The sequence below is a fragment of the Alosa alosa genome, chromosome 4 (assembly GCF_017589495.1).
Source record: "Alosa alosa isolate M-15738 ecotype Scorff River chromosome 4, AALO_Geno_1.1, whole genome shotgun sequence".
Taxonomy (NCBI): Eukaryota; Metazoa; Chordata; class Actinopteri; order Clupeiformes; family Clupeidae; genus Alosa; species Alosa alosa.
Window position 1 is genome coordinate 16,580,434 of NC_063192.1, and position 13,791 is coordinate 16,594,224.

Genomic DNA, 13,791 nt, shown 5'->3' on the forward strand with positions numbered 1-13,791 from the left:
GCAGCATAAAGAAGAAAGTGCGTCCAAATTCACCCATTCTCAGTTGAACTACTCGCTGAAGTAGCCTATTCATCACACAGACATCACCGTATTATCACATGAAAGAGCTTTTCTCAGCTTTTAAGCGATGTTAGCCGATAATTGCTGTGTTGAGCGGTTCGCCAAGAAAAGTAAATAATATAATTCAATTTAATCATACATTCTACTGAAGGTTTTATTCGTCCCATGATCTCCATACCCATTCATCTCGGTGGAATACTTTCACGAACCCTTCTTTTAACACATGACAACCCATATATCAGAATAAACAGGAGACCTTACCGAACACAAGGTGTAAAGCAGTCCCCTGTACAGTTAGCCGTCCAGAGTAATCCAGTTTTGAATTTGCAGTAAAGTTCGACATACATGGATGTCTCCAAATTTGGGCTTTAAGTTTTACAATGTGTTTAAATTGTTCCACATGATTTAAACGGGCCAAATACAAAATAAATGTTACAAATATCGCCTATATATTGGTAAATCAGAGGACAGCTGACTAAGAGTTTGTAAAAGTAGCCTTAATGATCACAAAATGCTAAGCATGCATCTAGACTATTTGAGTTTCTTAAAGCTGAGCTGTGCTTAAATTGTTCAATACATGATTTCATAACAGGCCAAATATAAAATAAATGTTATATATAGCCTAGATATCTGTAAATATTAGATAGTCAGATGATTTACAGTTATATGTAATATGTCATGTTTCATACAGTGATGCAGGTCTACTGCAGTGAATAGGCTAAATACAACTTTGATAATTTTTATAGCCTACTACTAATAGTTAACTTTGGCCTTGGTGCCCTGACATGTGGCCTTTATGCCCCCCACCAAATATGCCCAACTGAAGGCCAGATGCCCAACTTGCCCCCAGAATGGTGAAATTCCAAGCCTGGTAGGGGTGAGGATTTCCCTCTGGTTTTCCTATCCCTACCTCTGCTAAATTATTTTAATCCCCTAAAACATTTATCCCCCTCTGCCCCTCATATTGATTAATGCTACTTCATATAAGTAAAGCGCTGCAACGTGAGAACAGTCTAGTAGGCTAGCCTACATAATAATCTGACATCAGAAGCGCGACCCGTCACCGTCAGCACTCATGCTGCTGACACAGTGGCCCTAACGTGATAACTTAATTTGGCCTTGATCGTGCAGGACATTTCAGAATCCCGAGTGTAATCCATCATAAATGGCTAGTTTCAATGGAAAAGTTAGCTGGACAAATGAAAGAAAACGAGAAGGATTCAGTGAAGCATAATAATGTTTTAGAACTGATGCAACTGAGATGGAGGACAACTGCACGTAGAGTAGAACGTAGGCCTATTGTCCGAAGGAACTTACATTAAATGAGGAGATATTTGCTGAATGTGTTACAGAAATTGCTTGGCATCGCTTATTCAATGGCTCTCTACCGAAACACCTGTAGTTTGCGGAGGCCGAACGAGAAAGCACTCGTTTGATAAATCAGCCAGTAGGCTAGGCCTAGTAGACAAATAACTTTTAGAAATAATCTGTACTGCAAAAACGAATGTTGGTGGGTATTTAAACTATCTAGCGGGTGTTTTAACAGCTGCAAGAAGCTTCATGGTCTTTATGTTCTGGTTCGTAAATTATTTTCATAAAACTTCAAGTTGCCCTATAACTTTACTCTCCAAACTCTTCACTGCACTGTAGGCAATTAACTGACAGTATGATAGGCTATTTATTTTCTGTAGGCTACAATAAACACATTTATTTTTTCAACTTTTGCAATATTACGCACTTGGCTACTGAATGCAAATCAGCAGGAGAGAAAATGCACGTAGCCTACGCAGCGTGTAGCGCAATGTGTAGGCTATTTGGTTACCGACACTGTTAGCCAATTCACTAACTTAAGACTTCAGTGCCATCATATACAACGTTTTTTTACACAATACAGAAAGGATGGAGGCAGCAAAAGTAGAGTCATTTCAGATGGGGCAAGAACAAGGTGAATTTGTATGCTTGTCAAAACGTAGTCCTACCCTGCATTAGAGGAGCTGATAATCATACCAAGCACACTCGCTGTGTAAAGTCATACACCACGGTAAACTAAAACTAAAATGTTACAAAGGTGGCAAAAATAATATAGGGTATTATTAGCCATGACATTACTAGGCTATGAGTCGTTCGTTCAATTTTTTTTTATTTTTTTTTTTTTGGGGTTTACAAACGTATTCAAAATCATCCCCCCCTCTGGTTTTTACACAAATCGCACCCTGGCTATGTACATGCAGAACACTCACAACAAGAATCCAGTGGGCCCTGTATTCACTGGACACACCCACATGTCCTCCACAGGGAATTGCATCTGTGGTGTTAATGTAAATCAATATGAATCAGAGGTTGCATTATCTCAATAATTTGTGAAATTATTACAAACTCCCATCTGTTTAATCAAGTAGCCTACCTTCTTAAGTCGTCCATGCTGCCCCTGGAAAAGTGTTGTTGCCACAACATTCAGGTGGAATACCGGTCTCTGGAATTGTCAAGAGAAGTGTAATTATCCTAGTAATATCCTAAGGTGTAATACAATTATTTTTTTAGTTTAGTTAAAATGCATACATACTTGCTGCTTTTTCAGTGAGTGATGCAGGTAAGCATCGATCACCTGCATAGAAAGGTAACATGTAGGTCGGTGTGTGGTATAGTATCACATAATTTATTTGAAATTACTATGAGTGTAGTAGTCTAGAAGTGTCAGCCCTAATTCCCAGATAGATAACTACTCCTACCTCATCGGTCAGCCAACCATTGTCCTTCAGTGAATGAAGTGAAGTGTCAAACAATTTAAATGGACCGACAGTGGCTCGAAGTCTCCTCTGCCGTCCATACCATCTTGACTGGATTTAATATTAATCATGTCAATATACAATGGGTTTACAACACAAGGGTCTTGTTACAAATGTATCTCAGGCAGTTTATTATTTTCACTGACACCCTCAATATATGAACACCCTCTGTTTATGTAGCCAACCTTGTTCCTTGTTCCTCTGAGAGTCGCTTCAGAGGCGAAGCAGATGACCGAAGGCCTTACACTGTTTGGCCTTTTGTGAGTGGGCACCCTGTATGGCTTTAAGTGGCTCACACTCTTTCTTGATGTTAATGTCTTTCCTGAAGCATTTCTTAACTTTGCTGTCTTGCCTACAACACTGTCAATAGTGTATGGCCCAGAGAAGTCTGGCTCAAGCTTTCCTCCCTTTCGTCCTTTCTTCCTGCGTTATACAGGAGCACCTGATCCCCAGGCTTGTACACCAGGGCCTTATATTTCTGGCAGATCTTTCTAGCAAAGGCTGCTTTTTCTGGGCCTTGGTTATATTCTCTTTCATTTTGTTTTTGACAGCTTCTTTATTTTTTTCTGTCTTTTATTGAGCTCCATATACACATTTTCCTCTGGGAGAGATAAGGTTAACAGATGAACAGAAGTGTCCTACTCTTTGTAGTGTATGTGGTAATTATCAACTATCAACAGCCTAGTTAGTTACTAAATCTAAAGGCCAGAAGTGTACTCACAGGTATCTCGACAGGAACCTCTGCAGGGAAGACAGCTTCTCTTCCATACATCAATTGGAATGGTGAAAATGTTGTACTTGTCTGCCTTTTTGACCTCAGTGAGAACAGAGTGGCATCTAGGTACACATCCCAGTTATTGCCTCTCTCGTTCACCAACTTCTTGAGGGCGCTAGAATGTACAAAAAAGGACTTATTATTTACCCGTTTCCCCTGCATTCTCTGTTGGTCAAAATTCTTATGGAAGGGTATTGTCATCACATCTCAGCATGATCTGTCAAAGAAATACCCTCTGGAACAGGGGATATCACAATTAAATATACCGTTTCACATTGTCATTTGTTTTTTCATCGAGACCATTCGTTTGAGGATGGTAGGCTGTTGTCACGCTCCTTTCTATCTGCAGTAGTTCACAGATTGCAAAATTGATCTGCAAAGTGGAATACCACATATCAGCTAATGTGAACTTCATGCGTGTCTGTCAAACTCGTGTTTCGGTTGCGAACTATTCACTGTTATTTCACTGTTATCGGCTGACTTGAGTACTTACGTCATTAACAAATTCTCTTCTCAAATCTGTCAGAATCCGTTTGGGACAGCCATGGCGATAAATAATTTTGCAGATTGCTCCAGCAATCTCGACGGCAGATTTGTTCTAGGGAAGGCCTCCACCCACTTAGAGAAATAATCTGTAGCCGTCAGGATGTACTGGTATTCTGTATCTTTGGTTGTTATCAGTGGCCCGGTGAGGTCCATGCCTACCAGCTCCCACACCTCAGACACCTTTAGATAAGACATTTCTTAGATAGGACATATACTACTTTTACAACAGAACATACAAAGCCCCCCTCCCCTCCCCAATTTGGCAATGTGAAATGTGAAGTTACAAGTTCTACCACTTTACCGTGATACTTTGCAACTGTTGAACAGCACCCAAAGGCCGTCCCGACCTTTGACATTCATCACACTCAAGAACCTATGAAACAAGGTTGATTTTGAAACTTAAAAACATTCATTTTGAAACTCGAATGCAATGAAACACACAAACAAAAAGAAACACCAACCCAGTTCTCTATGTCCACTGACATGCCATGCCAGTAGAACCTTGTACCCATGGCATCTCTCGTTTTCACAATCCCTGAGTACCATAACATTCTCGATGGTCCTTATGGCCCTCCGACTGCCGAAGCGTAAAACCCCATCAACTGTATTTGAAGAAAAAAATGTATAGACATAAATGTCAACAATGAAAACAATCGTAAAAACCTTTCTCATGCACACTTTCACCCTTAACCCTCCTTGTGTTATCCTCAAATCTTACCGACACTCTTTATCCTTGGGGTCAATTTGACCCCAGCTAAATAAACCCTCAGAAAATGATTATAATTAATATTGTTACCCAGTTCTTTTGTGACAGGTACTTAACAAGAGTGTAATAACCACCATCAAAAGCCCTACAAAACAATCCCACCCCCCCACACCCCTTTATGAACCTTGGAACCCTGGCTGGCAATATTGCCCATCCAGTGTCAGTAGCCCAAAGGCTTGCTGTTGCTTCCCCTTTTGACTTATACAGTCCTGCCAAAATGACTTATATGTAATATGTACTTGTGTATGTTATAATGATAATAACAATATGTTCTCATACTATTCAAATAATAATATCCATAATGTGTCAAATATTCATGTATCCTATGTTTCATACAGCTGGAGTCAAACTGACCCCAAGGAACATCAATGTACAAAATATTTGTACAGGACATTGAAAACAAATTATTGTACAAATTTCATGCTAACTCTGTTGTACCCTTCAATTGAGGAAAAGTCATGAAACATGAAGCAAAAAAAATGAACCATATATTTTATGATGTTAAACGTTGCTTGGGGTCAAATTGACCCCAAGGATAACATGAGGGTTAATACAAACCTCCCAAATTGAATTTCTTTGCATATCTTCGTAGATTTTGCCTTTGCTGGCTGTTAGCACCATTTGGGTACGACCCATCAGCAAGAAGATTATAAACTTCGTTCCATTTGTTTTCCATGTCTATAAAAAGAAAAATAGTGAGTACATAACCCACGCACCTTTATATTGTATATTTGTGTAGGCTACCAAGTGTATATTTCTGCCTCTGTCATTAAGGGAAGCTGATCAAACATCTCCAATACCATACGCATTACATTTAGACAACCAAAAGGGCAACTATCATACATTAACTATCAACTATCATACATTACGTGTACAAGTTCAGATAACATTACACTTTATAGGTGGCCAAACAAATATTTACTATATATTTTCTGAAAGCCTGTACCCTCAGGATGCTATAAAATGTCTTAAGCCTTAAGACATGCCCAACCCTTTCCCACACTTCAATGTACCAAAATCTGTGCATAGGCCTATATCATATGGGCTAATGGGTATGAGTAAAAGCCAGGATAAATAGATGATCGTACCAAAATATGTCCCTCATATATGGAGGATTACAAAAATCATTACTAGACTTAGCCTACGAGCTATGGTGTGTGAGGTCAAAATCATAGCCTTTTCCGACATACTATCTCATTATCGAGTGACAGAAAACTCGAGTGATCATTTGATTTTCAGTCAGAAACAGAGAGTTAACGTTATCTAACGTTACACTACTCTACCTGGACAAAGTCAGCTAACATAAATAGTTTGAGTGTCTATTTCATCCATATCACCTCATTATCGAGTGACAGAAAACTCGAGTGATCATTTGCATTTCAGTCAGAGAGTTATCTAGAGTACTTTGACAAAGTCAGCTGTCGTAAAATAGTTTTCAGTCTCTATTTCGCCTTCATTAACATAGGCAGAAAACTCCAGCGATCATTTGCTTTTCAATTACGCAAATAGAGTTAGCAGCTAGACTGCCTTGAGTCAGTCACCATAAAATAGTGGTCAGTGTTTTTAGCCTAGGCATTCGATGAAACAGAATATGAAATAGACTGTTAGCTGCTACTCATAACCAGAGATAACATTATGTTCAGATCTGATGTCCTCTGTGTTTAAGTATTTTACAACCCTGTCTGTTGTCATCTCCTAACTTATCATCAGTCCCTATAATCAGTTTTTTTTTTAAACAAAGTTAGGCTATTACACTCACCTGTTCAAATGTGAATCACTGCAGTCTTGTACAAAGTCTCTGATCCCAGCAAATCACCTCAGACTGACAAGTTCACCGTGAACGTCAAGTTATAAGAGTTTAACCAACAAATTTAACACATCATCATCATCCAATTAGCATCAAGAATGGCACAGAAGCAAGCACTCACCAATCAAACACTGTACACAGATATATAATGACGTATTTTATTGTTTGTTTCTGGGCAGAAAAGCTACATTGTAAGACGCATAAAGGCTACAGAATAATGATGGATACATCCCCTCAACCAGTACTGGACTAGCCAAGCTAGCAACACTAGCTACCACTTGCTAAAATAGCTAATGGTAGCTAGTTCCTACATCGTTCAGTTAACACAAGGGAAGGAGAGATGTCCGAGTAAAAGTGCAGCTATCTTGTTGAAATAATAAGGACCTACACAAAGCCGTCATATTTCACGTAGCATCTTCAGGCTTTAGCTTTTTTGTTCTCTTCACTGCAGCAGCACAGCACACACATTTAAACTACTGGCGGGGTGGCTAGCCAATCATAGACAGTTGTGAATGTTCCCTCATGAATATTAATGAAAAACAGCAGAGCGAAAAACAATGGGCCTGTGACCTTCTTAGAACGCCAGTAGGACGGTTTTACAAGGCAGGACAACTCCACACGACACCCCACCCAACACACTAATTACTTGAACCTGAGCGCTCTCCATCCTCTCCTCCATGGAGTTGTCACTGTCAACAGATCTGTTGAGGCTTGTGGATGTCCGTGCTTCTTTGGTCCGATTTTCATGGAGGATTGTTGGATGGTGTTTTCTACACATGTCACAGATTTTTTGTTTTTCACACTCTTTTGAGCGGTGCCCAGGCTTCTGCTGGGACTTCTGTTCCTTTGGGCCTTGATCTTGTCATTTCATTTGGTTTTAGGGCATGCAAGGATGTAATTGGATTACATGCGATTTTGGCTTCGCGTGTAAGGAATGTCACAAACTGACTAAAACTTGGAAATGTTTGGCTTAGCTCTTCCACTTCCATAACCTTCCTATTCCACCTTGAGGTCAACCAATCTGGAAGTTTGGTGAGTAGTCTTTGATTTTCATTGCAGTCGTTTAGCACGGCAAGCCCTTTGATCTGAGACAAGAAAGTCAACAAATTCTTGTAATTCCAGACTGCTTTTGGGATTGATCTTGGGCCACGCATTGAGTCGGTCTCTGAAGGCCTTGGCAATGAGAAATGGATTTCCATATCTTTCTTTTAAGATTGTCCATGCAGAGATGTATGCTGCCTCAGTGCCCAGCAGAAAGTAGCTTTCAATCGCCTTCTGTGCAGGTCCACCAACATACTTTCGTAGGGAATATTCTTCCTGTTAATGAGTTTGAAAGGACAGCTTCCAGTCATTATACCAGAGTGTGTCACCATTGAACATTGTTGGCTCAGGCACAGGGAGAGGATTAGCTGCAACTGATTCTGCAAGAGCTCTAATAGATAGATAATAGATAATAGAGCTGTGGTGCTGTCTTCAAACCTTACATGGAGGTGAGCAGAGCTTTATTGGGTTGATTTCAGACTTCACATATTTCTTTATTCTCAGAGAACCACAGCTACGGAACAGCTCATCTATATCTTCATCTGAGCATCCATTTGCATATGCTTGTTCTCGTGCCTTTGCAGCATTTCGTTTCTTGAGTGCCTCTAGTCGATCTATCTCTCTGCGCTTGGCCTGTAGACTTTGTCTTCTCTGCATTTTCAGCTTCCTGCCTAGCAGCAACTGTGCAGTGGCAGCCTCTTGCTCAGCAAGCCGCTTCTTCTCTTCAGCTTCAAGTCTTTGAAGTTCTCTGAAATGTTGTTCTTGCTCTATTAGGATCTCTAGAGTAGCTTCATTAGCAGCTGCTTCAGCAGCTGCATCTTGTCTCTTAACTAAAGACAGGTTTGAGTGTCTTGAGTATCTTGAGCTGAATACTGAGCTACTTCGCGCTTTTGAGTGGTTAGACTTTACACTCTGTGTGACATGCCCCAACCATTCAAACTCTGGTTTTCCATGATGTTCTTTATCATTATCTCCCTTGGTCTCCACAATTTCCTTTGACATTGCTTCGCAGATGTCTACTCTGCGACGTATGTCGGGAAGCGGTGTGCAGACACGCCGCATGTCTTCATAAATGCGATGCAGCTCCATGGAGGCTTTCCCCTTCTTGGCAGTATGCGCCTGCAGCAGTTCATTTGAACAACATGTATCAAAGGCTTGTGTGGCATCTTTAGCAATGATCCTCCATTTTTCATGGCTTAAATTAAAGCGGTGCTCAAGTCTTTTCACTCTTTCGTCCTGTAATTCTTGGTCCTTCTCCGTTAACTTACGGACTCTTTGGCCTTGCCGTGTCTCTTGAGGGTGTTAGGTATCATATGCCTCATCTTCAGTTGCATGTGACATTGCCTTCTCATCCAGCAACGGACCATGTAGTTCGTCAGAAGGGTTCTCTTTGCTGGACTGCTGCAATGTGTGTACTGCACCCTCTCTGGCATCCTCAAAAGGAAAAGCTGCTTCTGACATTCTAGTTTGCCTTTCTTTCCTTGTATATGGGTTTAAATCTAACCTTATTCAAAAGTTATAACTATCTAAGGTATAACTGTCTAATTCCCCCTTTTTTCTCCTTTATTTACTTATTTATTTGTATCTTTGCTGTTAGTCTTACCCTACTTGCAAGTTTAGTTTATTATTCTTTTTCAGTAGTAGTCTAATAACATTGCATAACCTGTAGATATCCTTCCTTACCTTCAATAAAGGTTTGTTGAACTATTTTAATTTTAATTCTAACACTGGATTTTAGGTTGAGAGTCTTGGTGGACAAACTAGTAAGTTTAACTTAAATTTCAAAAGCTCATTTCAATGAGCCCACTTGTTGTTAAGAAATATTACTACTGCTTAGTAACACATTTAAACACATGCAGCCTACAACTAGTTGTTACACTCTTGAAATATTTCTGAAAATATCTTTAGTTTATTTATCGAGTCTATTATACACACAAACAAGTCACATCACCCATATTACAATATGCAAAATGAAACTAACATTGCAAAACGTGGGAAATCCAGAAAAGCAACAGTCTTAAATTGTCTTTTAACTGTAGCGTAGTGCTTCTTAAATGAATCTCTTGAGGTCTTCAATGAAACGTTTAACAAGTTCTTTGAGTTAGCATGTGTTTTCAACCACAGCCAAAGTCAACCTAATAGACCTCTCCGGAATAAGTCCCGCCTCCGAAACATCCGGATCCACCCAACTTCCGGTTGTCGAATGTCTATGGGAAATAACATGGCGTTTCGAAAAATCGTACCTGTCAAACTCTGTAGGTGGCAAAGTAGAAAAAGCTGGTGGGCCGATTGGCCAACATACTTCTGCCATCTGGTTTCCACTGGATTTTTTGATTTCTACTTCGCCACCTACAGATGTTTGACAGGTATGATATTTCGAAACCCTATGTTATTTCCCATAGACATTCGACGCCCGGAAGTTGGGTGGATCCGGATGTTTCGGAGGTGGGACTTATTCCGGAGAGGTCTATGGCACCTGAACCTTCCTGCAGACCGCGGTAGAACATCTCCTTCCAATCGCTTGTGGATGACACTGGAACGAAGTGCGCTACGATGACGTGAGCTTGATTCTTCCCGCTTGCTTCTCCATGCAGTCTCTCAAAAGGCATCGAGTTTTCACTGTAACGTGCAGTAACGTGCAGACACACGATGTTCAGTAAAAAACAGGGTGATCTTTATTCCATCGTTGACCATAAATCCCGTGAAAACTGACAATAAAACACTTATAACAGCTGCTTGCAGCAACCACATTGTATTAACACAGCAAGCTATCAGGCTAAGTTAGCTAAAACTTGTAGACATTCTCAACGTACCTCGTTGGCAGCTTGTTACCAAAAGGAGCTAAAACCAGATCTTGTATCATGAATCTTCAACACATCACAACATATTCTTCAACACATTTCTTACAAAACCAATGTAGTAACTAAACGTAAAAGATACTGTTATTACATTTCCTTGTGGAATGCGCTTATCACACTGCATCACAGATCTTTCTATCTCAGTGTGTCTCCCCAAAAAGGGTCCCACGGGTAGCGTATGCAAATTAGTTCCGCCCCAAGCTATTCAGAACATTATCATTAAAACATCACAATGCACATACATACAACTGTACAATAACTGTACTGAAATTACACACCACATAAATAAAACCTAATGTGTAGGCCACAAAACATGTTAATGAACTGATGGCAGTTACAGTACACACACACATATGCATGTAAAAAGGAGCATAAATAAGTATACTCTTTTGATCCTGTGAGGGAAATTTGGTCTCTGCATTTATCCCAATCTGTGAATTAGTGAAACACACTCGGCACACAGTGAGGTGAAGCACACACTAATCCTGGCGCAGTGAGCTGCCTGCAACAACAGCGGCACTCGGGGAGCAGTGAGGGGTTAGGTGCCTTCCTCAAGGGCACTTCAGCCGTGCCTACTGGTCAGGGTTCGAACCGGCAACCCTCCGGTAACAAGTCCGAAGCGCTAACCAGTAGGCCATGGCTGCCCCGTAATAGGCAACATTTGTATGTTCTGGAGCGGCTGGCCCCACTAAAAGTTAACAAAGACACAAAACCCAATACACTACCCACATGTCAATCACATCCACCAGTGTTGAAATTAAATCAGCAACTTCTGTCCACATACCAAATGACTTGGGTGAATGACTGAAATTGTATTCTCCATGTTAACTGCTGGTACCTGTCCTCCCCCCACCACCCTCCCCCCACCCCCAAATATACACACACACACAGAAAGGGATGGACAATAACTATTTGGCGAAGTTCAAGAGGTCGCTGAGGCACACAGACATAACGCTGATGGACGACATGTGCACCTCGACCTCCTTCATAGACATTTACCTAACCTCGCTGGACTTACAGGACACCACCGTCGAGAGGTACACGCACATACACAAACACCCTGTGCACCTCCACAACCTCCTTGATAGATATTTACTTCACCTTGGGCCTAGGGGTGGGCGATATGGACAAAAAATAATATCTCGATATTTTTTGTGATTTTGCCGATAACTAGTCGATATCCTTTAAAAAAAAATGTTTTGTTAAAGTCTGAGTTACTTAACAGCTCATTATTTATGAATAGCATCATTACAATAATAACCAATAACCTAACCTGTGACTTTTTAATCAAATCAACCAATGCATTGTCACTCTATGTACATTTCCATACTTGTGTGTGTGGCAATGACATGGTCTAGCTAGCTACATTAGAGAAGATGAATAGGCCTAACAGTTTCCCAAGAGAAAGTCTGAAGCTGAAGTTCCTTTCAAACCTTTACATATGATTCACTGTAAAACTAAGCAGACCAACAGAGTACATCTCAGTTATTTCCTTCGATGTTTTGTTTAATTGCAATCATGTAGGCTAGCATTCCAAGTTACAGAATAGAAACGAATGCGTTAGCTTATGGCTAATGTATATGAGAAATCCCATAGAGATGCTAACGGTTAGCATAATTGGTAAACGTAGATATTTAGAACTAACTTCAGTCCATTTACAAGAGTTACATGAGAATAGTTCTTTGTTTACAACTGACTATTAAAATAAGGCTAAAGGCTAATGTTTTCTCTCCATATAATACCGTGTAGGAAAAAACGTGACTGTCTCATCAATGCTACTTGAACAGAAGTAGCCGCATAAAATCCCAAATAGGCTACTCTCGCTGCACAAAATAAACATTAGGCGTGCTTGTGACAACATTGTGACTCACTAGTGATCACATGACACTTGCTCTGCTGCAGCCAGGGGCTTCTCCCGCATACACCTCCTGTGAATGTATGAGTCTTCACTGCGTGATTTTTGAGTGTTTTTTCCCCCATAAGTAATTTAAATACTCGATAATGTCAATTTGCACATCGTTAAAACAACAATTACGATATTATCGCAGACGATATATATCGCCCACCCCTACTTGGGCCCACAGGATAACACCCTCAACAGGTCAAAATGAAGGACTGTGTGCAGGAAGGGTTTTTTCTTTTTTCTAGTCCATGCCTAAGCCTTATACACTTGGTAAACGTAGCTTGTATGTGCTAAATAGCGAAGATGTAAGGGATAATGGACTCCATGGCATTTGGTTCACAGATAGCAATGCACGTTCAAAGTAGTGGCAGTGAAGATTACTTTCTCTGAACCGAATGCAGTGGAGTCCATTATCCCACCTGTACCACTGTTGCCAGGTAGGTAGGTACAAAGGAAAGGGAAAAGGGAAAAAAGGTAAAGGTACAACACTGTACTGTACATATTTTAATTTACAAGTGAAGGAACTACTCATCCCATCAACCATTACGAATGATAGATTTTCCAACGTTTTCCAACCTAACGATAGTTTGACACACTTCCTTTTGAATGTATGAACAAGATGACTAACATCCTAGCGTTTACATTGAGCAAATGCAACTTTCAAGGTGAAAGTTTTTATTGGACAGCCATGCATTGCTCCTCATTGCCTCAGTAGCCATCTTAATCGAACAAGCAAACCAATGTTGGTTAAGGCAGGAGTTACAGTCATAAACATTTCCATGGCAACGGTGATCTCGACCAATGAAAGGCTTTGCTTTTAGACGTTTTTTAGGCTTTTTTTTGGTGGAATCACAAAGAAAACACATTTTTCTCAAAACAAGGTAGATGCCATATGAACTTTTGGCATCTATATGACATCTATAAGCATATACAATCGCTTAATAATGCTGGTTGTAAGTCTACCTTGGACGGTTATGATTTTGTGACTTATAATCCAGTTTTCAACGGAATTCTTAGGACATACTTATACTAGGAGAAGCCTTAGCGGTCATACAGTACGTAAGGTGTTTTGTGCAACTGGCCCCGCTTTTGCATTTTGGCTCATATCTCAAGAACCCCGATAGGCCTAGCCTCAAAATTCTTACATTTTATCATCTCAGTCTTTATTTTACTGGTGTTCTGCGATGAAAGTAATATAATAAAGTAAGAAAGTAATATTGTACCTACAACCATGCCGATAAAATGTATT

At 40.3% G+C, this 13,791-nt stretch overlaps 1 protein-coding gene across 2 annotated transcripts in view; it reads left to right on the plus strand.

Annotated features, from left to right (window-relative positions):
• The window catches only part of LOC125293548 (cation channel sperm-associated protein 3-like), a 59,739-nt gene that overhangs the window by 45,718 nt on the left and 230 nt on the right, over positions 1–13,791 (plus strand). The window contains exon 7 of one of the 2 annotated variants that reach the window (XM_048241511.1): positions 11,531–11,676. The exons of the other annotated variant lie outside the window; for it this stretch is intronic. Coding sequence (XP_048097468.1) covers positions 11,531–11,676 — 146 coding nt within the window. The remainder of the gene's footprint in view (positions 1–11,530; positions 11,677–13,791) is intronic. 2 annotated transcript variants of the gene reach the window in all.